At 48.0% G+C, this 27680-nt stretch overlaps 1 protein-coding gene across 4 annotated transcripts in view; it reads right to left on the bottom strand.

The window, feature by feature from the left end:
* Positions 1-27680, bottom strand: part of LOC138755895 (arf-GAP with GTPase, ANK repeat and PH domain-containing protein 3-like) — a 324334-nt gene that overhangs the window by 178900 nt on the left and 117754 nt on the right. For all 4 annotated transcript variants that reach the window (XM_069922694.1, XM_069922695.1, XM_069922696.1 and 1 more), the window contains exons 4-9: positions 20968-21053; positions 20029-20170; positions 15877-16011; positions 12213-12340; positions 9005-9157; positions 3747-3839 (exon numbers count right to left, since the gene is read on the bottom strand). In XM_069922694.1, coding sequence (XP_069778795.1) covers positions 3747-3839; positions 9005-9157; positions 12213-12340; positions 15877-16011; positions 20029-20170; positions 20968-21053 — 737 coding nt within the window. The remainder of the gene's footprint in view (positions 1-3746; positions 3840-9004; positions 9158-12212; positions 12341-15876; positions 16012-20028; positions 20171-20967; positions 21054-27680) is intronic.

Below are 27680 nucleotides of genomic sequence, written 5' to 3'. Positions count from 1 at the left end.
TCCTGCAGCATATAATACTGTCCTCAGTCCTTCCAAAACGTTTTTGTACCACAAGGTGCTGGAACAAATATTATGAAGGTAGGAAAAGTCACAGATCCCACACCAAATGGTATGACCCAGCTAGATACCATAACGTTGCACATCACAAATACAACCAACAAGTCATCAAAGAATTCACACACACCCCCACCACACCCAGAAAACACACACCCCACCATGCCCAGTAAACACACACACCCCCACCACACCCAGAAAACGCACACCCCACCATGCCCAGTAAACACACACACACCCCCATCAAACCCAGAAAACACACACCCCACCATGCCCAGTAAACACACACACCCCCACCACACCCAGAAAACACACACCCCACCATGCCCAGTAAACACACACCCCCACCACACCCAGAAAACACACCCCACCATGCCCAGTAAACACACAACCCCACAACACCCAGAAAACACACACCCCACCATGCCCAGTAAACACACACACCCCCACCACACCCAGAAAACACACACCCCACCATGCCCAGTAAACACACACCCCGACAAGCCCAATAAACACACACCCCCACCACACCCAGAAAACACACACCCCACCATGCCCAGTACACACACACACCCCCACCACACCCAGAAAACACAGACCCCACCATGCCCAGTAAACACACACCCCGATACGCCCAGTAAACACACACCCCCACCACACCCAGAAAACACACACCCCACCATGCCCAGTAAACACACACCCCGACAAGCCCAATAAACACACACCCCCACCACACCCAGAAAACACACACCCCACCATGCCCAGTAAACACACACACCCCCACCACACCCAGAAAACACAGACCCCACCATGCCCAGTAAACACACACCCCGATACGCCCAGTAAACACACACCCCCACCACACCCAGAAAACACACACCCCACCATGCCCAGTAAACACACACCCCGACAAGCCCAGTAAACACACACCCCACCATGCCAAGTAAACACACACCCCGACACACTCAGTAAACACACACCCCGACACGCTCAGTAAACACACACCCTGACACGCCCAGTAAACACACACACCCCACCACGCCCAGTAAACACACACACCCCCACCACACCCAGAAAACACACACACCCCGACACACCCAGTAAACACACACCCCGACGCACCCAGTAAACACACACCCCGTCGCACCCAGTAAACACACACCCCGACGCACCCAGTAAACACACACCCCGACGCACCCAGTAAACACACACCCCGACGCACCCAGTAAACACACACCCCGACGCACTCAGTAAACACACACCCCGACGCACCCAGTAAACACACACCCCGACACACTCAGTAAACACACACCCCGACACACTCAGTAAACACACACCCCGACGCACTCAGTAAACACACACCCCGACGCACCCAGTAAACACACACCCCGACGCACCCAGTAAACACACACCCCGACACAGTCAGTAAACACACACCCCGACACACTCAGTAAACACACACCCCGACACACCCAGTAAACACACACCCCGACACACTCAGTAAACACACACCCCGACACACTCAGTAAACACACACCCCGACACACTCAGTAAACACACACACCCCCACCACCTCATTATACACGTGCATTGCTGTGACTTCACACTCAGGGAGCGACTTACACAAGCAGGGACATAACATTGTGTTAACAGTCAAGGCACCAACACCTACACAAACAATGTTTAAAACACACATCACACACGAAAATGCCCATCCATGTGATAAACAAATGGCAACAGTTAAAAGTATGCAGGAACAAGGCTCACAGAATAGGTGGTCAGGTTGCTGGAAGCCGTCGAGAGAGTGCTACTAAAAGCAACTGGGATACTGAGTTACACAAAGCAAGCACAGAGTTTAAAGCAGAAAGGTGGTGTTGACCATTTAGAAAAGCTGGTTAATTCACAAGTTTGAAAATGAAATAAAACGGGAAATAAAAATAACCTGGGACATACATGGTAACCATGTCAGTATCATGGTTTTATGTATCATGTTTTTATAATAAGACTCACACTTGTGGCTCAGCAATGTCAAAGAGGGCGGAAAATCTGATACCCAAACCCAACTTGGCCTGCTTGTCATTCCAAACTCATCCATATGCTCTCTAGCTTTCGGGACAGCCAGTGAACGATGGGACAGCTAGTGAAGGTCATTGAACGTAGGAAGGTCAGTGAACATCGGGATGGCCAATGAATGTAGAGAGAGTCAGTGAGATACACATCTCACCTCGTGGTTCGTTGAGGCATGTAGACACACGCCCACATCAAGAAATGTGAGAAATACCGTCTGTGTTTACTTTTTTCCCCCCAGTAAATCCAGTGAGAGCGCAGCTGTATCTCAAAAGTTTTGGGTTGTGATTTGTGAATCTGTGGGGACAAATTTCTGTTACTAAAATGAGGAGGAGATTGGAGTCACATTCACCAGCCTTGGGCATGGTGCACGCAGTCAGTCGAGGCTTTCTGAGAGAGAATCGGCTGCAGGGCTTGGGAAGCAACAACATTACTGTACAAGGTGATGAGTTCACCGTGGACAGGATGGGCCGAAGGGCCTGTTTCTGGGCTGTTCTACAGGCTGAGGAACTGACAGCATTGCTGTACAGGGTAAAGGTGTGACGTCAATGACCTGCTGCAATGATGGGAGGTTGAGATATCAGAGATCAAGCTGATCGAAGGGAGCAGGACAGAGAATGCCAGGATGGAAGTGGAGAAGGTTAGAAAGAGGCAGTGAGGGCCACTTATATGATTATAAAATGTTCCATGCTACAACATGTCCTTTACACACAACACATTCCAACAAAGAGCACAGCCACGGGGAAATATTACCCAGTCCCTCTGTTTCAGCCATAACAAAATATGAAGCATCCTGTAACAAATGCATCTGCATGACATTCAAAGCATGCCACACTTCAATGTGATGCTACATTTACCATATGTACACGTGTAAGAGTCGAATTTTGTGGACCAATTTTTAGGATAAAATTTAGAGGGTTTTGACTACTACTTTTGACTGCAGTCATTACCTGCATTGCTCAAGGTGTCAGAAGTTGGGATTGACGGGTTGCTAGGGTCCAGGGGAGATTCCGCAGCTGGGGCATCAGGAGCTTGCATGGGCGGGCGGTCAGAGTAACAGAAGCTCGATGGATGGGCGGCTGGGCCAAAACTAGGGATGGGGGGGGGGGGGGGGGGGAGTTGACTGACACATGGTATTGACTATTACACATGTATATACAGTATGTACTATAGAATGTGCACCTGAACACACCAATGAGTTTCACAGATATGGCAGAGGCAAAGCCTGTGTCGACACACCCAAGCACACTCGAGCACCATGTGGTACAACTGCCTACATCTGATAATCTGAGGAACTCTTGCCTAAGCATGAGAGGCTTCATCCCCTTTGCTCACAGCCAGACCTGAGCTCCTGCCCTGGCATAGGAAGGCCAACTTCATATATCCCTGACAGTGGTACGGAAACTGAGGCCAGGGCACAACTCTAGGCTGTACTCCATGCCTCACCAGCTTGCCACCACAGCCTTTTCCATCTCCCTGACAACAGGGCCTGTCCTAATCTTACACCTTCCAAGTGCAATCAGAGTGGACATGGCTGACTGTCTGGACGAGGGACATGGAGAATGCTCAGTTACCATCACAATGTGGGAACGGACCCCAAGGTAAGGAGCAAAAAGGCACCTTACCTGTTTGATGGGAATAGCTCGTCCACTCCCGATGTTGTCTGTTTTACCATCCAGGTTCTTCTTGTCCTTATCCGTGTCACTGCCCTTCCGAGACTGAGGTAAATGGAGGAGAAGGGAGATAAAAGCTCTGGTCTAGATGACATAGCCTGCTGCACAGAAATCACACCGCAGCTGGCAGCAACGACATGGGCCCACCGCAACAATGGGCAGGGGTCCACACTGGGAAGGCGACCCACCCCAAACTCACCCATGTCCCCAAACTCACCCACGTCCCCAAACTCACCCACGTCCCCAAACTCACCCACATCCCCAAACTCACCCACATCCGCAAACTCACCCACATCCCAAACTCACCCACATCCCCAAACTCACCCACGACCCCAAACTCACCCAGCCCCCAAACTCACCCAGCCCCCAAACTCACCCATGACCCCAAACTCACCCATGACCCCAAACTCACCCACCCCCCAAACTCACCCACATCCCCAAACTCACCCACCCCCCAAACTCACCCACGACCCCAAACTCACCCACCCCTCAAACTCACCCATGTCCCTAAACTCACCCAACCCCCATCTCACCCACATCCCCAAACTCATCCACGTCCCCAAACTCATCCATCCCCCAAACTCACCCACATCCCCAAACTCACCCATGTCCCCAAACTCACCCACTCCCCAAACTCACCCATGTCCACAAACTCACTCACCCCCAGACTCACCCAGGTCCCCAAACTAACCCACCCCCCAAACTCACCCACGACCCCAAACTCACCCACCCCCAAAACTCATTCACATCCCAAAACTCATCTACCCCCCAAACTCACCCATGTCCCCAAACTCTTCCACATTGCCAAACTCACCCACCCATCCCCACAATCACCCACCCTCACCCCCAATTTCATCCCCGTTCCCATACTCACCCCGCCGCCAAATTCTCCCCTGGTCCCATACTCACCCCACCCCCAATTCATCCCCGCTCCCATACAAACCCTCGCCCCCAAACTTGCTGTTTAAAATGGAATGGAGCGGGGACTCAGGCCATGGTAATTTTGGGACTGTCGCTGAAAGAGGAGCGAGACACTGCTGTGAGTATCGGGAAGCAGCTGGAGGTTAGTGCAGTTTAGAAGAGAGCAGAGGGCAAAATAAATGTTAAACAGAACGGTGACTAGTGGGAGGAGGAATAAATATAAGGGGCAGTGACCAATAAAAGGGGTAGCTGTAGTGAAGTGCCCAGTGGAGGGTGGCTGAGTGTTGGAGTTGGATTTCGAGGCTTTGGTGACCAGACGGTGAGGACAGGCTTTATTCCAGTGAGATATTTGCATTGAAAATAGGAGGAGTAATGGAGACTGTAGGGCAGTCTCCGCACCCCCATCATCTCTTCATTTCCTGTCTCCTTTCGCAGACATGGCAGATGGAGTTCAATTGGATGAGTATCAGGCATTTTGGTAGGTCAAACCAGAAGGGTGAGTACAGGGTTAATGGTCGGATACTTCAGAGTCTGAATGAACAGAAGGACCTTGGGGTTCGACTCCAAGCAGCTCTCAAGGTTTGATAGGATAGTTAAGAAGGCCTATGGGATGCTGGGCTTCATTAATAGGGGGATTGAGTTCAGGAGTAGAGAGGTCACGTTACAACTCTACAAATCTCTGGTGAGACCACACTTAAGTATTGTGTTGCGTTCTGGTCACCTCATTATAGGAAGGATGTGGAAACTGTGGAGAGAGGAGCAGGGGAAATTGACCAGGATGTTGCCTGGATTGGAAAATAAGTCATGAGGTAAGGTGAGCAGAGCTGGGACTTCTCTCTTTGGAGTGTAGAAGGATGAGAGGCAAGCAGGGTGAAAACTAATCCAAAAGAGTTCTACAAATATGTTAATGGTAAAAGGAAAGCTAGAGACAAAATTGGTCCCTTAGAGAATCAGAGCAGAAAACTGTGTGTGGAGCCTAGAGAAATGGGGGAGATATTGAACAGTTTCTTTTCTTCGGTATTCACTAAGGAGAAGGATATTGGGAGATGTGAGATAAAAAAAAGCAAATTGGGTAAATATGGGGAATATAGAGATTACAAAAGATGTAGTTTTAGGGCTTTTGAAGAATATAAAGGTGGATAAGACTCCGGGACCAGACGGGATCTTCCCCAGGACATTGAGACAAGTGAAGGAGGAAATAGCAGAGGCTCTGGTGGTAATTTTCCAAATGTCATTAGATATGGGGATAGTGCCGGAGGATTGGCGCATTGCGCATGTGGTTCTGTTATTTAAAAAGGGTTCAAGGAGGAAGCCTGGCAACTATCGGCCTGTAAGTTTGACGTCTGTGGTAGGTAAATTAATGGAGAAAATTCTTAGAGATAGTACTTATAAACATCTGGATAGACAGGGTCTGATCAGGAGCACTCAACATGGATTTGTGGGAGGAAGGTCATGTTTGACCAATCTGATTGAATATTTTGAAGAGGTGACTAGGAATGTGGATGAGGGTAGCGCAGTGGATGTTGTCTATATGGACTTCAGTAAGGCCTTCGATAAGTACCACACGGAAGGTTAGTTAAGAAGGTGCAGTCTTTAGGTATAAATTTTGAGATAGTCAAATGGATTGAACATTGGCTGAAAGGGAGAGGCCAGAGAGTGGTAGTGGATAATTGTCTGTCAGGTTGGAGGCCGGTGACCAGTGGTGTGCCTCAAGGATCTGTATTGGGCCCATTGTTGTTCGTTATATACATTAATGATCTAGATGATGGGGTGGTGAATTGGATTAGTAAATATGCAGACGATACTAAGATAGGTGGAATAGTGGATAATGAAGAAGATTTTCAAGGATTGCAGAGGGATTTGGGCTGCTTAGAAAAGTGGGCTGAAAAATGGCAGATGGAATTTAATGCTGATAAGTGTGAGGAGCTTCATTTTGTTAAGAAGAATCAGAATAGGACATACGTGGTAAATGGGAGAGCATTGATGAATACAGAAGAGCAGAAAGATTTAGGAGTAACGGTACATCGTTCCCTGAAGGTAGAAACTCACGTGAATAGGGTGGTGAAGAAGGCTTTTAGTATGCTGGCCTTTATCAATCATTGCATGGAATATAGGAGTTGGGAGGTGATGTTGAGATTGTATAAGACGTTGGTGCGGCCTCATTTGGAGTTCTGTGTGCAGTTCTGGTCGCCTAATTATAGGAAGGATATAAACAGAGTGGAGAGAGTGCAGAGAAGGTTTACCAGAATGTTACCTGGGTTTAAGCATCTAGAGTCTAGGGAGAGATTGGACAGATTAGGTCTTTATTCTTTGGAGCGTAGAAGGTTGAGAGGGGATTTGACAGAAGTATTTAAGATTATGAAAGGGATAGACAGAGTGGATGTGGATAGACTATTTCCGTTAAGAGGAGGAAAGATTAAAACAAGAGGACATGAGTTAAGAATTAAGGGGCAGAGGTTTAGAGGTAACATGAGGGGGAACTTCTTTACTCAGAGAGTGGTAGCCGTGTGGAATGAGCTTCCGGGAGAAATAGTGGCGGCGGAGTCAATTGTATTATTTAAGAAAAGGTTGGACAGATATATGGATGAGAAGAAGATGGAGGGTTATGGGCATTGTGCAGGGAGGTGGGACTAAAGAGGGGTGTTTGGTTTGGTGCGGACTAGAAGGGCCTAATGGCCTGTTTCCGTGCTGTAAATTGTTATGTTATGATATGTTAATAGAGGTCGACAAGATTCTGAGAGGCGTAGATAGGGTGGACGGCCAGCACCTGTTTCTCAGGGCAGGATCAGCAAACACCAGAGGACATGTATACAAAGTGAAGGGAGGGAAGTTCAAGGGAGATGTCAGGGTACTTTTTTTTACACAGAGAGTTGTGGGTACTGGAATGCTTTGCTGGGGATGAAGGTGGAGGGTGGAACATCAGGGGCATTTAAGGGACTCCTAGACAGAAACATGGATGGAGGAAAAATAGAGGTAGGGAGGGTTTAGTACTCTTTTTAAGGAATATATGGGTCGGCACAACACACTCATCCCCAATCACAATCTCAAAACACCCTCTCCTCCCTCAGAACCCCTACCCCAGAAGCTCAGCTGGGGAGGATGAGCGTGAGTTGGGCGACTGAGATTTGCCAGAGGGAGCTGGAAGGAGAGGAGGACACATTAATGATATTCTGAGGGCCAGGGATGAGGTGGGTGGTCAGTCTGTTCATTATCCTTTCCCCCTCCAAGCTTCCCCCAACCCCACATGGTCTGTCTCCCGCCCTCTCCTTGCACACTCCTCTCCATGGCCTGCCTTAACCAAGAGTTCCACCCCAAAATATCAACAATTCCCCTCCCCCTACAGAAACTGCTTGGTCCTCTGGGTTCCCCAGCCATTGTGCTTTCCTCCAGCGTCTCCAGTTTCACTGAGATATTGCCTCCCTCAGGAACACAAGCTACAGGAGAGGTTGAACAAACATGGGAGTTTTTCTCTGGAGCGTTGATGTCAAGGGGGGACTCGGTAGGGTTGTATGAAATATGCCACAGAGAGGGTAGGCAGTTCGAGTCTTTCCCCCTGCTGATTGTGCATTTACAATGTGGGAAACGTTGCAGGAGATGCATGGGCAAATGTTTTACAGAGCAGTGGGTGCTCTGCCAGAGGGTTGGTGGAAGCAGGTGTCACAGCAATGTTTCAGGACACATGGGGACTATCAGGGGACAAATGGGATACATTGACATCGGCCACAGGTGTGGGGAGCTAAAGGATCTGCGCCTGTGATGAACTGTCCATTAAAGCACCTGCATTTCACTGTTTCACACAATTAATGATCCAAAGGACCCTGTGGGTTTCTAAGGAGCACAGGTCATGGGGACCACGAGAAGCAAGATCCTGGAGGATGCAGGAAGCAGAGCTTACGGAGTGCATGCAAAAACACAAGCATTTGGATGTGAGTGCCACTTCACTGCATCGAGTACAAGAGCTGAAGACAGGGAATCCGACTTAACTGAAAGGTGAGAGGTAAATGTCTGCAGGTGGAAGGTTTTGAATCATTCGAATTTTCCGCTCCAGGGGGTTGTGAGGTACAGAGAGGGGAGGGAGGTTCTGGTAGTGATGGGAGCTGAAGGGCCCTGGGGTGCATTCGCCACAGTCGGATGGAACAGCATGGCGGGCTTCGGGAGATTAGTGGCCACCTCCTGCTCCTTCATGTGTCTGTCCCATCTACGCTCCAGTGAGCTCTGGTTTCTGAGTCAATACGCACATTCAAGGCTGGGACAAGTTGGCAGCCCAGGTGTGGCCAGCCTGTACTTACTGTGAATATGTTTGACCGTCGCTTGGACTGCTTGCGGACAGGCGTGGGAGTGCTGGAGGCGGCGATGGTGTCAATTCGCAGCTCCTTCTGGCTCATACTGGGTGTGGATGGGACTGAAGAGGAGTAATCACTGAAGACCCCTCCGTTAGCAGCCTGTGGAGATCACAGCAGTTCAGAAGCAAGCAGCAACATTGCTCATGGACTTCAAGATGCCAGTGGAGCCCCGTCCCGCCCACAGCACTGAGGTGCAGACAGGAGGAAGCTTCAGCCTTGAGACAGAATTTAAATTTCAAATTTAGAAATACAGGGCACTAACAGGTCATTTTGGCCCGTGAGCCCGCGCCGCCCAATTACACACAACTGACCCTAGGACTCTGGCATGTTTCGAATGGTGGGAGGAAACCAGATCCCCGCAGATACGGGAAGAACGTAAAAACTCCTTCCAGGCAGTGCGGGATTCGAGCCCCAGCCCCGATCACTGGGACTGAAAAGACGTTGTGCTAACTGTTGCGCCAACCATGCCACCCCTAGTCAGCTAAGTTGGGCCAACCATTTGATACGATGATCAAGATGGTGCACACGAGTCTGCTCGATCAGAAGACTGAGAACGTTCAGCATGTTCTCCACCCCTCAACAAATTATAGAGGTGCCCCATCAGAAACATACTTACTGGATGAATCGCTGTGTGGGGCAGGAGCTGCTATGATATCGGTAAAGATAGAGCAAATGCATGCAGGCCTTTTCCAGTGAGGATAGGTGGAAGGAAAAACCATAGGACATCAGTTAAGGGTGAGAGGGGAAAGGTTTAGGGGGAACATTAGGGGGAACCTTCTTCACACAGGGAGTAGTGGGAGTATGGAATGAGCTGCAAGATGAGGCGGTGAATGCGGACTCAAGCTTAACATTTAAATAAAATTTGGACAGGGACATGATGGTTGGGGTATGGAGGGCTGTGGACTAGGTGCAGGTCAGTGGGATTATGAAGAAAAATGCTTCAGCACTGACCTGAAAAGACTATTCCTGTGCTGTAGTGTTCAATGGTTCAAAGATATTCCCTGGGGTGGACTATTTCAGTCTGGAGAGGGATAGAGAGGGTGGAGGGGAGATTCCCATCATGTTCCCTGGGTGGAATGTTTCAGTGTGGGGAGGGATGGAGAGGGTGAGATTCCCATCGTGTTCACTGGGGTGGACTGTTGCAGTGTGGGGAGGAATAGAGAGGGTGGAGGGGAAATTCCCATCATGTTCCCTGGGGTGGACTATTTCAGTATGGAGAGGGATAGAGAGGGTGGAGGGGAAATTCCCATCATGTTCCCTGGGTGGAATGTTTCAGTGTGGGGAGGGATGGAGAGGGTGGAGGTGAGATTCCCATCGTGTTCACTGGGGTGGACTGTTTCAGTGTGGGGAGGGACGGAGAGGGTGGAGGGGAGATTCCCATCATGTTCCCTGTGGTGGAGTGTTTCAGTGTGGGGAGGGATGGAAGATTACAGTCACGTTCCCTGGGGTGGACTGTTTCAATGTGGGGAGGGACGAAGATGGTTGAGGAGTGATTCCCATCAGGATCTCTGTGTGGAGGGTTTCAGTGAGCGGAGGGATGGAATGGGTGGAGGGTGATTCCAGTCATGTTCCCTGGGGTGGAGTGTTTCAGTGTGGGGAGGGATGGAGAGGGTGGAGGGAAGATTCCTGTCATGTTCCGTGGGGTGGACTGTTTCAGTGTGGGGAGGGATGGAGAGGGTGGAGGGAAGATTCCCATCATGTTCCCTGGGGAAGAATGTTTCAGTGTTGGGAGGGACGGAGACGGTGGAGGGGAGATTCCCGTCACGTTCCCTGGGATGGAATATTTCAGTGTGGGGAGGGATGGAGAGGGTGGAGGTGAGATTCCCATCGTGTTCACTGGGGTGGAATGTTTCAGTGTGGGGAGGGATGGGGAGGAGATTCCCGTCACGTTCCCTGGGGTTGAGTGTTTCAGTGTGGGGGGGGATGGAAACAGTGGAGAGGATATTCCCATCATGTTCCCTGGGGTGGACTGTTTCAGTGTGGGGAGGGATGAACAGGGTGGAGGGGAGATTCCCGTTACGTTCCCTGGGGAGGGATGAACAGGGTGGAGGGGAGATTCCCGTCACGTTCCCTGGTTGGAATGTTTCAGTGTGGGGAGGGACGGAGTGGGTGGAGGCGTGATTCCCATCACGTTTCCTGGGGTTGAGTGTTTCAGTGTGGGGAGGGATGGAAAGGGTGGAGGGGTGATTCCCGTCACGTTCCCTGGGTTGAGTGTTTCAGTGTGGGGAGGGATGGAGAGGGTGGAGGGAAGATTCCCGTCACGTTCCCTGGGTGGAATGTTTCAGTCTGGGGAGAGACGGAGTGGGTGGAGGGGTGATTCCCATCACGTTTCCTGGGGTTGAGTGTTTCAGTGTGGGGAGGGATGGAGAGGGTGGAGGGAAGATTCCCGTCACGTTCCCTGGGTGGAATGTTTCAGTGTGGGGAGAGACGGAGTGGGTGGAGGGGTGATTCCCGTCACGTTTCCTGGGGTTGAGTGTTTCAGTGTGGGGAGGGATGGAGAGGGTGGAGGGGAGATTCCCGTCACGTTCCCTGGGTGGAATGTTTCAGTGTAGGGAGGGATGGAGAGGGTGGAGGGGAGATTCCCGTCACGTTCCCTGGGTGGAGTGTTTCAGTGTGGGGAGGGATGGAGAGGGTGGAGGGGTGATTCCCGTCACGTTCCCTGGGTGGAATGTTTCAGTGTTGGGAGGGATGGAGAAGGTGGAGGGGTGGTTCCCGTCACGTTCCCTAGGGTGGACTGTTTCAGTGTGGGGAGGGACGGAGAGGGTGGATGGGGGAATTCCCGACATGTTCCCTGGGGTGGAATGTTTCAGTGTGGGGAGGGACAGAGAGGGTGGAGGGGAGATTCCCGTCATGTTCTCTGGGGTGGACTGTTTCAGTGTGGGGAGGGATAGAGAGGTGAATCCCCTCACGTTCCCTGGATGGAATGTTTCAGTGTAAGGAAGGCACAAATATCAAACTTGAACCTCACACATCTTGTCACATTTACTTGTTCCAGAGGAAAACACATCTCCCATTGTGACCTCTCCCCTTGTTCATCCGGCAAACACAAAGAGCCAATGTCTATGGCCTCCATCAAAACTGCAGCTGGCACACACGACACACGTGACCCCCCCCCCCCCCCCCAAGCTTACTTTTTCAGACAGATTTTGCTCACCTGGTTGATGTGTACAGATGGGATGGAGGCATTGGGAACAGAGGAATGACTGGGTGAGTTTGGTAGCGACTTGCAGGGTCCAATCGATAATTGCTGCTTCTTGCGTAACGTCACAATCTTCTGAGCAACTAAAGAGGAAAACAAAAGAGAGAGAGACTAGTGGGAGTGCTGGCTGGGCTGGCCACGTTCACAAGATCCCCAAGATAATGCTGACTGGGTCCAATGGATGGAGACAAGGGAGTTGTGCTTCAAGCTCAGGATGGTTCCAACTCCTCCTGGTGTCCAAGCAAATATTGTTTCAGGGCGACTGACCTGCGGAATGCAGTGTGCAAACATGCTGTAGAAACTCAGCAGGTCACACAGCATCAGAGGAACCAGTGGGTGACCAACGTTTCTTGCCTGTCCCCTCTATAACCAACTTTAACCCAATGATCTCCTCCACACAGCAGAAGAAAGCCCAGACAAAATCTGAGGCTGTTTGTGATCCAACTTCCCAGAATGGAATCTCACAATGTGAGATGATTCTGAGCACAGCTGCAGTTCCACCATGCACCACTATGGGGCACAAAGGAGTGATCACCCCACTTGCTGGAATGGCACAGTACTGCACGCCATTCCACCACTCACAAATTTTAAACGGTTTTCAATTGAATGTGCATTGAACACTGACCCAAACACAAGAAACGTGGCTTTGTAGGTGGGAACTCAGGCCTCAGAATTCTGAAAATAGATTGGAAGTCAATCCACAGGACCATAAGAGTGGCAGAGAGGATCGCTAGAGTCTCCCTTCCCACCATCAATGTGATCTATCTGGATTGTTGTCTGAGGACCTCTTCCACCCTGCACACAGCAGCTTTCAGCGGCTCCCATTGGGGAAAAGATCCAGGAGGATCAGAGCCAGCACCACCAGGCTGAGGAACAGCTTCTTCTCACTAGCAGTGAGAATGCTGATCGACCAAAGGAACCGCTCACACTGACCCTCCAAGACTCTCATATTCACAAAACAATATTTATTTATTTGTAGATATTAAATTCTTGTCCTGCATATGTATTGTTTGTCTGTATGTGTTTTATGTCTGGTTGTGTGCCTGCGTGTTTTGCACCGAGGACCAGAGAACGCTGTTTAGCCTGGTTGACTTGGACAATCAGAGGACAATAAACTAGACTGTATTTTTTAAACACACAACCATTGACAAGGTCTTGCCATGAGAGGATGGTCCGTAAGGTCCAAGCGAAGTGGGCCAACGGTAGGGGCGATAGAAGGAATGCAGACTGGAGATCTGTGACCAGTGGTGTGACACAGGGATTGGTGCTGGTTTATTGGATGAGAATGCCATCAACACGGTTAGCAATTTGTGGATGGTGTGGTGGGTGGCCAGTGAAGGTTGTCCAAGATTATGACAGGATCAAAGTCAAATACGGAAGTCTGCAGATGCTGTGATTGTACTAAAAACACAGAGATGCTGGTGGAACCTCAGCCATCTCGCAGACTCCATAGGTAAAGATATATTACTGATGTTTCAGGCCTGAGTCCTTCTTCAAGGAATAAGCAAAGAACAGGAAAGTGTAAGAATAAAGACGATGCTGGCCAGGCGCCAACAAAAGGTGTTAATTGGATATGATAAGAGGAGAGGTGAAAATTGATTTTGGTTCTGTGATTGGAAACAGAGGGGAAAGGGAAGAAAGAGAGAGAACTGGGGGAAAGGCAAAGGGGAAGGGGGGGTTAACAAAAACTGGAGAAATTACCGTCATTGACTACGATGGGCTCAATCCTGAAACATATAACCATATAACCACTTACAGCACAGAACAGGTCAGTTCGGCCCGACTAGTCCATGCCGTAGCAAATCCCCACCCTCCTAGTCCCACTGACCAGCACCCGGTCCATACCCCTCTAGTCCCCTCCTATCCATGTAACGATCCAGTCTTTCCTTAAATGTAACCAATGATCCCGCCTCGACCACGTCTGCCGGAAGCTCATTCCACATCCCCACCACCCTCTGCGTAAAGAAATTTCCCCTCATGTTCCCCTTATAATTTTCCCCCTTCAATCTTAAACCATGTCCTCTAGTTTGAATCTCCCCCACTCTTAATTGAAAAAGCCTATCCACATTTACTCTGTCTGTCCCGTTTAAAATCTTAAACACCTCGATCAAGTCCCCTCTCAATCTTCTACGCTCCAGAGAAAAAAGCCCCAGTCTGCACAACCTTTCCCTGTAACTCAGACCCTGAAATCCTGTTAACATTCTCGTGAACCTTCTCTGCACTCTCTCTATTTTGTTTATATCTTTCCTATAATTTGGTGACCAAAACTGTACACAGTACTCCAAATTTGGCCTCACCAATGCCTTGTACAAAGGCATTGTTTATGTATCTTTATCTTTGCGACAGTTTGGATGCCTGCCTACATTTTGCCCACACCTTGATGAAGGGCTCAAGCCTGAAACGTTGGTGATGACCTACTGAGCTTCTCCAACATTGTGTTTTTACTTCAACCACAGTCTCTGCATATTTTCCTGTTTTACTTAAATTGATATTAATGCCATCCAGTTGAAGGGAGGCCAGACAGATGAAGTTTTGTTCCTCTAATTTGCAGGTGATCTCAATCGGGCAGTACTTGAGACCATGGACAGCAAGGAAATGGTCGGGGAATTGAAATGGGTGGCCACTGGGAGATCCACACTATCATGGCAGACAGAGCCAAGGTGCTCCACAAAGCACCCTGAAGCGATCAGGCCTGAAACATCAGTAATATATCTTTATCACCTATAGTTCCACAGGATCTAGACCAGTCATTCTCAACAGAGAGCCGAGATTGAGAATGACTATTCCAGATCAACTGGGGAAGTGTGCCAAGGAACTGTAGATAGAAATTACCTCAGTAAAATGTGAGGTGATGCACTGAAGTAGGTTACACCAAGGCAGAATTGGAGAGTGTGGCAGAACAGAGAGACCTGGTGCACAAGTACATTATTCTTTGAAAGCGGCACCTCTACTAGAAAAGGTAGTGACGGCAGTGTTTGGCAGAATCGCCTTCAGTGGTCAGGGCACTGAATGCAGGAGCAGGGATGTTACAACTGGACAGGACATTGGTGAGATCGCACATGGAATATTGTGTGCAATTCTGATACCCAGATAGACAAAGGAAATCATTAATCTGGAAAGGGTGCAGAAAAGATTCATGGGGATTCTGGCGTGACTGGAGGGATTCAATTACAGGGAGAGACTGGATAAGCTTTTTTCTCTGGAGGGAAGGTAGATGAGATGAGGCATTGGTTTATAAAATCACGAGGAAATCAATAAGGTAGATGGTTATTGTCTTTTTCACAGGGTAGGGGAGTGCAAAGTGTGGGTGGAGATTTAAAAGGGATGAGAAGGGCAATGTTTTCCACACAGGGTGGTGGGTATGTGGAACAAGTTGCCAGAGGAAGATGTCAAAGCAGACCATCAGAGGGGTTCATAGATTGGAAAGGAGGAGGGAAGTGGGCTGACTGCAGACAAATAACTCTGGCTTATGTGGCATGGTTGAGCTGACCTAAAGGGCCTGCTTCCCTTCTGTATGTCTGAGAGTGATTCTAAGGGATGAGACAGGAAGAACAGGATGAAGGGCACTGCAGAAATAGAAAGGATCATCTTTAGCTCTCAGCTCTCAAGGTGACATTACCATCCTGGAAAACTCGCTCCACATTCAGTCCATACGTTGCACACGTCTCGTAATACGTGCACCGCTTCAAGTCATTGGACAACTTTCGTGCACGGGCGTCATCAATGACCCGAGGGTTGGTCGCACTGATTGCATCTGATAAATGGATCACACAAGCAGTTAGTACACACTCACAGGTCAAATACAGGCAGTGAATAACCTGTGCCCATTTAACTACAATACAGGCAGTGAATAACCTGTACCCATTTAATTACAATACAGGCAGTGAATAACCTGTACCCATTTAACTACAATACAGGCAGTGAATAACCTGTACCCATTTAACTACAATACAGGCAGTGAATAACCTGTACCCATTTAACTACAATACAGACAGTGAATAACCTGTACCCATTTAACTACAATACAGGCAGTGAATAACCTGTACCCATTTAACTACAATACAGGCAGTGAATAACCTGTCCCCATTTAACTACACTACAGGCAGTGAATAACCTGTCCCCATTTAACTACAATACAGGCAGTGAATAACCTGTGCCCATTTAACTACAATACAGGCAGTGAATAACCTGTACCCATTTAACTATAATACAGGCAGTGAATAACCTGTACCCATTTAACTACAATACAGGCAGTGAATAAACTGTGCCCATTTAACTACAATTGCTATTTATAACCAGAAAACAAGGAGCAGAATTAGGCCATTCGGCCCACTGAGTCAGCTCTGTCATTAGAATCATGGCTGATGTACACTTCCTCTCAACCCCATTCTCCTATCTTCTCCCCATAACCTTTTCAACCCTTACTAACAATCTATCAATCTCCACTTGAAATTTAAATCAACCCAGTCTCCATCATCAAATTCCACAGATACACCATCCTTTGGCTGAAGAAGTTCCTCATCTCTGTTCTAAAGGGACATCCTTTTATCCTGAGATCCCAGACTCCCCCACCTTGGGACACATCTTCTCCATGTCCACTCTATCCAGCCCTTTCAATATTTGTAATATTTTGATGAGATCGCCCACTCATCATTGTAAAATCTAGTGAGTGCAGGCCCAGAGCTGCCCAATGCTCCTCATACGTTAACCCTCTCATCCCCGTGAACATTGTTGTAGACTTCCTGCAGATAATTCAGATTTCATCTCACCGCCATGAGGATCACTAGAATGTCCCTGCAGTCTCCAAATCCATTTTGGTGTCTCTGCTTTCCACTGCTCCACAAGAGAGGTTTATACTTGAGGGAAAATTTCTGCAAATTTGCCACAATCCACTTCAGAAGGATGAGGAAGGAAGGTGAGGTGGAGCCAGACTTTCAGCTGGCAAAAATGAAGGGAGGCCTTCTGGATCAGGGCGGCCAACCTTTCACATTCAATGTGTCAAAATAAATGGTGACACGGAGGTCTCGCAATTAGGCCTTTTAATAAGCTTAGAGCAAATGGGAGGATGAGGAAAGGTGGACGGAGCAAAGAGGTGTGTGTTCAATGTGTGTGTGGGGGGGTTGATGATGGCACTGGGCAAGGAGGGTTTGGTGGGGGTGGGGGGGGGAAGAGGAATTGTATTCCGTCTAGGCTAATCATGCCTCCTTCAATGCCCAATTTCTAATTATCAAATGCGCTTCTTTGGGCACATTTGCCATAGGTTGACCATCCCTGCTCTAGATACAATATCGAGACCAATCTTCTTGCTCTTCTCTCGTTTCAACTCTGTTCCAGGTAGAAATGGTAATTTGGAAACTGATGGACTGATTTTAGACCACCAGGCCCTAATCTTCAATATCTAAGATGCTATTTAAAGAAACAGTCACAGATGGATTCAGACTGACAGTCTCCCCAGCAAACGTGACAAACTTATGGAGCTGACATTGACAGTACATGTGCCACTAGAAGACAGAATTCATTGTGTCTGTGGAGCAGATAAGTGACCTCCCACTTTCCCAGCTACAGAACGATTCTCTGCCTGTTAACAGCTGAAGAGTACTCCTGGCCCTGCTGTTACTGCAAAGGGAATGGCAGAAGTTTGACCCTCATCAGTGTGCTTGATATTGAGAGAAACTTCATGTTCAGCTGCTTTCTATCCTTCATACAGTTGTGCAAAGAGGAGGAGCAAGGGCAGTGTGACAGCACTGGTGTGGGGCTCATTCAGGCTTCTGGAAAGAAACTGTCCTTATTCCAGTAAGTGCTTGATTTCACACTCTTGATCCTTTGCCTGGCAGGATGAGGGAGAAGAGAGTTTGTGCGGGTGTGCTGGGTCCTTCAGTGTGTTTTGTTTCCGTTCCCAGGCAACCAGAGATGGAGTCCATGGAGGGGAGGGGAGGGGAAGGCCGAATTCTGCTCGCACATCTTGTGGCCTGAATACCAATAATTAGGTGCACGAGATGGGGATTGGGATGAAATGTGGACATGGGACAGTGGCAGGAGGACACGTTGTTCAGCACAAACAAGCTGGGCCTGTGGGATAGTTCCACGCTACAGGGCATTTCTGCACTGTGGGAGTTTCCACATTGAACGACACTGTGGATCGTTTCTGCGCCAAGGGGCTCAGAGGGGTTTTTCTGCACTGTGGGACATTTCCATTCCACTGCGACTATGTGGGACTATGTGAGGAAACTGTACCCAGTGCTCCATTGGTCTCATTGACACCCCAGAAGAGAATTGTATGTAGCCCTTGCAATGAAAAGGATCAAGGGGTGTGGAGTGACAGCAGGAATAGGGGACTTAGGGTACTGGATCAGCCATAATCGTGAAGAATGGTAGAGCAGGCACGTATGGCTGAATGGCCTTCTCTGCACCTACCTTCTACATTTTCGGCAACAAACCTTCAATGGCTTTGTCCATGCTAATGATATAAATGGTAAAAAGTTGCAGTTCTGAGGCACACGACTTGCCAGCCAAGACCCATTGATACCAAGGCAGTTTCCCAACAGCCTCCATAACAAAATGGTGTCTCCCACACCAAGACTTAATTTTCTGCACAGTGACCTTTGGTGAGGCCATGAACCGTTCGAGCAGAATTAGGCCATTTACCCCATCCTGTCTGCTCCACATTTGCATCATGGTTATTTTATTTTTTATGCAGCACCTTGTCAGATGCCTTCAGGAAACCAGCCACCAATGCCATCACCCACAGCTTCGTCAATGGGCTCCAATAAAATGGTCAAACATGTTTCCCTTTCACAAAACCAGCACAACTTGGTCTGATTATCAAGTTCCCTGTAAATAAAGTATTTAATCATTCCTATTAATGCTTTTCCCATAACACCTTTAGTTAACAGGCCTGTAGTTTTCTTGTGTTCTCTCTCTGCCTGAAAGAGTCGCACTTTGTATCTGACATATTCCTGTATTGCCTGAACCTGAGAAATGCACTAACAGCCTAAAGAAAGGCAGGACAGAGACTCCACCCACATTCATCTCTCAATCTCATGCTCATCTGCTTTTTATTCTCCCTGCATTGCCAGCAACTCCCCCAAATTCTGCCACTTAACTGGACACTCTACTTACAGTGAACTGGGGCACCCAGGGGAAAACCCATGCAGTCACATGGAGAACGTGTAAACTCCACACAGACGGTGCCCAAGGTAGGGATTGAACCCAGGTCTCTGGTGTGTTCCTTGGACCCCTAGATGACGTGCACTGCAACTCAGCTGCAACTATTTCTACAAAGCAGCTGCCTGCTTTGAATTCCCTTCCTCCTTTCCATTTGCTGATTTACTGCAACTCTGGGTTGTTAATTGAATATAGAACATTAAGCACAGTACAGACCCTTCTGCCCACAATGTTGTGCCAATGTATATAAACCTACTCAACTATCTAAACCTTCCCTCCCTCACACCCATAACCTTCTATTTTCCTTCCATCCATGTGCCTGTCTAAGAGTCTCTTAAATGCCCCTAAATGTTCCAGCCTCCACCCCCATCCCCAGCGAGGTATTCCAGGCCCCCTCAACTCTCTGTGTAAAATAACTTGCCCCTGATGTCTCCCCTAAACCTCCCTCCCTTCACTTTGTACACATCCTCTGGCATTTGCTATTCCTGCCCTGGGATAAGGCTGTCCACCTCTTCCCTTATCCTCCGAACATCAGTCCCTGCCCCTGTGAACACTCTGACTTCATGGATTGCCCTGAAGCACAGGAAGGAAGGCTGAGCTGGCTTACCTTGAGTCCCTACAAGTACCATTGGGATTTCTGCTGTGTTCCGGTAACTGGAGAGCCGCATGTAATAGTTGTAAACTGTCTGAAAGCTGATCTCATCCTCCAGACTGAAGACAAAGATCACGGCGTCAACCCAGGCTGCAAACTAGGGACAACAAACCCAGCCCCGGTTAATCTGTGGCCAGCAAATCCACCTCTCACATCCCCACTTGGTCTCAGATATCAGCTCACCTCCCACACCCACCCCCACCCCTGAACCTTGACCCATCCTCCTCAACCCACTTCCAACCCTTGACCTACCCCACCTCCCACTTCCGACCCTTGAGCTGTCTTCCCCAGTCACTCCCGACCCGTGACCCATCTCACCATCCACTCCCCACCCAACTTCTGACCCTTCGCCCATCCCACCCACCCACTCCCCAATCTTCAACCCTTGATCTATCCCACAACCAACTCCCCACTCACTCCCACACCTCTCCACTCACTCTCAACCCCTTACCAACCATGTCAATTCTCTGACATCAGCCCCGTGCAATGCCCATTCCCATAGCCCCGATCTCTAGCGCTGCGTACCCATGAACTCCCCTCCCTCTGACTCAAAGGACCCTCCAAATGTCAACCAACCACTTCCCACCCATTAATTTCCTCTGCCGCTGAGTCTACAAACTCCTGCCCTTTATTGATCAACTGTGTCCCTGATTCTGGATATCCCAACGATGGGAACAGCTTCTCTATCTCATTGACACTCTTCCTGATTTTAAGCCTCCTCTGATTCCAAGGGGAACAATCCCAGTTTCTCAAGTCACCCATTCAGGTGAGGTCCCTTCTCACCAGAACCACTCGAGTCACTGTCTTCTGCATCTTCTCCAAAGCCCCCACATGTATTTCCACCTGTGGCCGAGCCAGCTCCCTGGGTGCTCTCTGCAGCATTTGATTGCTCACCTGCACCTCGGGAGGCCCTCCTTCGTCACGAATCAGTAATAGATAGCTCTGTCCATCGACCACAATCTCTTTCTTAAACCTTCCACCTGCAAGACAGAAGGAGGAGCTGAGCAAAGAGCAGCCATCAGGAGCCATCTGCAGACCAGCAGGAGGTGAGGGGCTTGAGGAAGCAATAGACCAGGTTGAATGTTCCCAGGACCCGGCCTCCATTACATGGAGAGAATGGAAGTGCTGAGATCAGAATGAGAACCACAATTTATTGTTTCGATCATTGTTTATGGCAGCATTACATATGCAAATATTGCTATAAATTACATTTAAAAATAAATAAATAAATAAATTGGTGCAAAAAGAAGAGAAAGTGAGGTGGTATCTATGGTTCATTGTCCATTCAGAAATCTGATGGCGGAGGAGAAGAAGCTGTTCTTGTGCCACTGGATGCTCGTCTTCAGGCTCTTGGACCTGCTTCCTGATGGTAGCAGAGTGAAGAAGGCGTGGCCTGGGTGGTGGGGGTTCTTGAGGATAGAGGCTGCATTGTTAAGAGACCGCCTCTTGTCGATGTCCTCGATGGAGTGAAGACTGGTACCCATGATGTCACAGACCAAGTTAACAACTCTCTGTAGTCTTCTCCTGTCCTGTGCACCTTCGAACCAGAAATTGATGCAACAAGTCAGAATGCTCTCCATGGTACACCTGTGACCTAATGAATCTCCTCAAGCTCCTTACGAAATCTAGCCGCTGGAAAACCTTATTCAAGGTTGCTTCGACATGGAGGCACCAGAACAGATCTTCAGAGATGGTGACACCCAGGAATTGGAAGTTCTTAACCCTTCCCACTACTGAACCCCCCCCGTCCCCCTCTCAATGAGGACTGGGTCATGTTCTCCTAATTTCCTCTGAGAAGATCTCTTTTTTTTTCCAAGGCCAACAGTGAGCATCAGATCTGAAAGTTTGGCCAGCTAAATCCATAGAAGCAAGTGGCAGGAGGGTCAGCGACTGTGGGACAATGTGTTAAAGGGGTCCACTATCAGGAGAAGGGAATGAAGCAAATGTTTTTAGACAGCAAGTTGCGAGCCAGAACCTGTGGCGTGACATGCCAGTGGAAACAGCAAACCTTCCAAGGGAATAATGGCAGAAATTCTTCTGAGACAAAACTACAATCAATTTTCCTAGTGGTGCTGGCGGTGGATTTCAGGAACTTTCTTCCCTGAGAGGTTCTAAAGATCAAGGATTTTTTGGTTTCCTTTAAGACATATAGCATGGTATCAGGTCTCTCACGTACACAAGCCTGTGCTGCCCACTTACATCCCATTGACCCACAAGCCCTGCAAGTTCCTTTTTCCTGTGGGCAAAGCAGAATTACCACCAACTGATAGTACAAAAAAAACTGTACACAGCGTAAACATGGAAACAAAGAACTGTAAACAAATAATGAATGTAAACAAACCAACTGTGTAGTTACCATATAACCATATAACCACTTACAGCACAGAACAGGCCAGTTCGGCCCTACTAGTCCATGCCGTAGCAAATCCCCACCCTCCTCGTCCCACTGACCAGCACCCGGTCCATACCCCTCTAGTCCCCTCCTATCCATGTAACGATCCAGTCTTTCCTTAAATGTAACCAATGATCCCGCCTCGACCACATCTGCCGGAAGCTCATTCCACATCCCCACCACCCTCTGCGTGAAGAAATTTCCCCTCATGTTCCCCTTATAATTTTACCCCTTCAATCTTAAACCATGTCCTCTAGTTTGAATCTCCCCCACTCTTAATTGAAAAAGCCTATCCACATTTACTCTGTCTGTCCCTTTTAAAATCTTAAACACCTCGATCAAGTCCCCTCTCAATCTTCTACGCTCCAGAGAAAAAAGCCCCAGTCTGCACAACCTTTCCCTGTAACTCAGACCCTGAAATCCTGTCAACATTCTCGTGAACCTTCTCTGCACTCTCTCTATTTTGTTTATATCTTTCCTATAATTTGGTGACCAAAACTGCACACAGTACTCCAAATTTGGCCTCACCAATGCCTTGTACAATTTCATCATAACCTCCCTACTCTTGAATTCAATACTCCGATTTATGAAGGCCAACATTCCAAATGCCTTCTTCACCACACCATCTACCTGAGTATCAGCCTTGAGGGTACTATTTACCATAACGCCTAAATCCCTTTGTTGCTCTGCACTCCTCAATTGTCTACCATTTAATGTATATGACCTATTTAAATTTGCCTTTCCAAAATGCAGCACCTCACATTTATCTGTATTAAATTCCATCAGCCATTTCTCAGCCCACACCTCCAGCCTTCCTAAATCACCTTTTAATCTACGGTAATCTACCTCACTGTCCACAACACCACCAATCTTTGTGTCATCCGCAAACTTGCTTATCCAATTCTCCTCCCCTACATCCAGATCGTTAATATATATAACAAATAATAGTGGACCCAGGACCGAACCCTGAGGAACTCCACTAGTCACCGGCCTCCAATTGGACAAACAATTTTCTACCACTACTCTCTGACACCTTCCATCCAACCACTGCTGAATCCATTTCGCTACCTCCTTATTTATACCTAATGCCTCCACCTTTTTTCCTAACCTCCTGTGGGGAACCTTGTCAAAAGCTTTACTAAAGTCCAAATAGACAACATCCACAGCTTTCCCTTCATCAACCTTTTTTGTAACCCCCTCGAGTATAAAAAAGAAAAGCAATAAAGTGCACAAGTCAGAGTCTCTAAATCAAGTCAAGTCACATTTATTTATTGTTCATCCCACAGAACGTATTTACATAGATCTAAGTTAGGAAAGCAGTTCACACATTAAAATATTACGGTACTGAGATGTATACACTGAAAGTCCAGATCTGAACTGGGAGTTCAGGAGCCTGATGGCCCCCGCTGGCCCCAAGGGTTACGGAACCTGCTGCCAGATGTCAGAAGGGAGAAGAGTTTACGTGTGGAATGCAAGGAGTCTTTCACAGTGTTTATGTTTTCCACCTGCATTGAGTGAGGTAGATGTTGTGACAGATTAGGTAGTATTTGTATTGTAAATAGATATGTTTTTGGGAGATAAATTGGGGCAGGTTTTTTAGTGTAGGTCACATACAAACATTTTAAAACAGATCTTATTTAAAATACTGGAGCTCTGCTAATGCTAGACAGGCCGGCGCCGAGAGCCTTTGCAAAGGTTTTGGAGACTTTGCCCAAAAGACTTCACTAATGGATTGTTGTTTATAAAAAGACAACAGATGAAAGAACTCATCGGAGCCACAGGCTGTCTGGAGTAGAACTTGCTGTTCTAGGAGGGTCATGTGGTTTTGCAAGCAGAGAGAGTCAAACAGGCTTTTTCTCTGAGTGAGAGAGAGAGAGAGAGATATCAGTTCTACAGTCAGCATCAGCAGCTGGGACTGGAACAGGACAAACTGGCAAACTTGTGGAAAACCCCATTTGGAAGACAGGTTGTGAGTTATTAATTCAACTGGTCAAAGCCCTTGTGGTTCATGCAAGAGGACTGGCTGCCTAATGTTTCACTTGGAATAAGAGAAACTAAAAGGAACCTTGAAAGCTGCTACCCCTCCACCATCAGACCTGAAAGAAAGAGGTTATCATCTGGTGAACCCTGAGGGGGCAAGTTTCTTCAGCAAGACACTGAAGTGGCTGATTACAAGGAATCAGTTGTGTCCAGGAACAACAAATCTCTCTCTGAAAACCAACAAGAACCTCCCTGAGTGGTAACCATTTACCTTTCAAGCACCAAAGCCTGGTGAACTTCATAAATGTTAAATTCTGTGCACAGTATAAGAATTGCCTGCAACCAGTAAACTTGGAGGAGTGAGAAGTGAGATTGAACTGTGAATCAAAGAAATTTTCTGAACTTACACACACATTACAGGCACATGCGCTTAAATTAGGTTAATCAAGTTAATAGCAATAGGTTAAAGTTTGATCTTGTTTTCATGTTTAAAGATAATTAAAAGCAACTTCTGTTTAAGTAACCATTTGTCATGAATATCTATTGCTGTTGGGTTTTGTGGTCCTCTAGGCTCGTAACAATGTCCTCCACAGCGTCTTGCAGTGGTATAGCTTCCAATCCAGGCAGCGATGCAGTTGTACAGGATGCTCTCAATACATTCTCTGTAGAATGTAGTGAGGATGGAGGGTGGGAGATGAACTTTACTCAGCCTTTGTAGGGAGTAGAGGTGCTGTTGGGCTTTCTTCGGTATGGTGTTAAGGGACCAGTGAGATTCTCCACCAGGTGCACACCGAGGAACTTGATACTCTTGACGACCTCAGTGATTGAGGTCCCCATAGGCCCTCCTGAAGTCGACAACCATCTATTTTGGTTTTTTTTAACAAAGATGCGGATAGAAGCCCTGGGTGGTCCCCATGCTCAGTGTGATAGTCTTGGAGATGCTGTTACCGATCAGAGATGCAGTCATCGGGACTCTGACTAAGTTTGTCGTTGAGGAGTCTGATGGTGGAGGGGTAGCAGCTGTTCCTGAACCTGGTGGTGCGAATCTTGTGGCACCTACACCTCTTTCCTGATGGCAGCAGCGAGAAAAGAGCGCGTGCTGGGTGATGTAGATCTTTAATGATTGCTGCTGCTCTCTGACGGCAGCGTTCCCTGTAAACATACTCAATAGTGGGGAGGGTTTTGCCTGTGATGTCGTGGGCTGTGTCCACTACCTTTTGGAGGCCCTTACACTAAAGGATATTAGTGTTCCCATACCAGACCATGATGCAGCCTGTCAGCACACTTTCCACCACACATCAGTAGAAATTTTCCAGGGTTTCTGGTGTCATACCAAACCTCCGCAAACTTCTGAGGAAGTCGAGGCACTGATGTCCTTTCTTCACAGTACCATTAGTGCTTTGGGTCCAGGAAAGATCCTCCAAGATGGTGACTCCCAAGAACTTAAATTTGCTCACCCTCTCCCCCTCCGATCCCCTAATAATCACTGGATTGTTAACCTCCGGTTTGTCTTTTCCGAAGTCAACAATCAGCTCCTTAGTTTTGGTCACATTGAGTGTGAGGTTGTTGTTCGTGCACCGTTCAGCCACATTTTCAATCTCCCTCCTGTTTGCTGATTCATCCCCTTCCTTTATACAACCCACTACCGTGGCATCGTTGGAAAATTTGCAGATCGTGTTATTGTTGCACCAAGCCACACAGTCAAGGGTGTAAAGTGAGTAGAGCAGGGTCTAAGAACACAGCCCTGTGGTGCACCAGTACTGATGGAGATTGTGGAGGAGATGTTCTTACCAATCTTGAATGTCGTCTGAAGGTGAGGAAATCCAGGATCCAAAAACACAGTGGGGTGTTGAGTCCCAGGTCTTGGAGTTTGCTGATCAGTTATGGTGTTAAATGCTGAAGTGTAGTCGATAAAGAACATCCTGATGAATGCATCTTTACTGTCCAGATATTCAGGGCTTTGTGTAGAGCCAGTGAGAGGGCATCCAGTGTAGACCTGATGCTACGATAGGTGAACTGGAATGTATCCATGTCACCACTCAGACAGGAGTTGATTTGCTTCAACACCAGCTTTTCCAAACACTTCATCACTGATGATGTAAGTGCTACTGGTCGATATTCGTTAAGGCAGCTTACTACAACTGTAAACAACAATGTCGATTAATTATAGGGAACTGGTACAGAAGAGGTAATGAGGCCTGTGTACATCAACTATCATCAGGATGAGCAAGTTCACAAACATTGGTGGAGTTACGGATAATGCAACGTTTGTCAAAGGATACAACAGAGTGCAGATATGGGTGGAGAAATGGCAGCTCGCGTTTAATCCAGACAAGTGTGAGGTGATAGTAAAAACACGATGCTGGAGAAACTCAGCAGATCACACAGAAAACTTTATATAGCAAAGATAAAGGTGCAGAACCAATGATTCGGGCTGGATCCCTTCATCGAGCAAACTGTAGGCAGACACCTGAATAAAATAGTGGGAAGGAGGGATGGGGGAGGAACGCAGATGCACAGGCTGGCGATCGTAGATGAATAAGGAGGGATAAGTGTGAGGTCATGTATTTGGGAGGTGCACCGCAGGAGAAAGGTAATGACAAAACCCTGAGGATCATTACTGCACTGAGGGATCTTGGGGAGCATGTTCACAACTCATTGAAAGTGGCAACGCACAGGGGTAAGGTGGCAAAGACATTATACGGCACGCTTGCTTCAGTGCTTGGGGCAAGGGGTAGAAAAGTTGCCAAATCATGTTGGAGCTGTGGACAACTTTGGGAAAAGCCACATTTGGAGCATTGTTGCAGTCACCACACTACCGCGAGAATGGAGACTTTGGGAAAAGAGCAGAAAAGGTTCACCAGGATGTTGTGTGGGTTGGAGAACAATAACTTCAAGGAGAGGATAGACAGACTTGGATTGTATAGCTCGCGCACACACACACATGCTCGGGCCCTGCACACACACGTGCATGTGCTCTGCACTCACAAGTACCCAGCACACACATGTACCCAGCACACATACACATGCTCTTGCCCTACACACACATACTCTCCACACACACGTGCAATGCCAATACTCATGCATACATGTGCCCTGCACATACATGGCCTACATACACATGTACAAGTGTCCTAAACACATATGTGCACTGCATGCACACACATGTCCTCATGCTGTACACAAAAACACACACGTACAAGTGCCCTGCACATACACAGACACACACACGCAC

The sequence above is a fragment of the Narcine bancroftii genome, chromosome 2 (genome assembly GCF_036971445.1).
Source record: "Narcine bancroftii isolate sNarBan1 chromosome 2, sNarBan1.hap1, whole genome shotgun sequence".
Lineage (NCBI taxonomy): Eukaryota > Metazoa > Chordata > Chondrichthyes > Torpediniformes > Narcinidae > Narcine > Narcine bancroftii.
The sequence above is the reverse complement of the archived record's forward strand: the minus strand, read 5'-3'. Positions and strand labels throughout refer to the sequence as shown.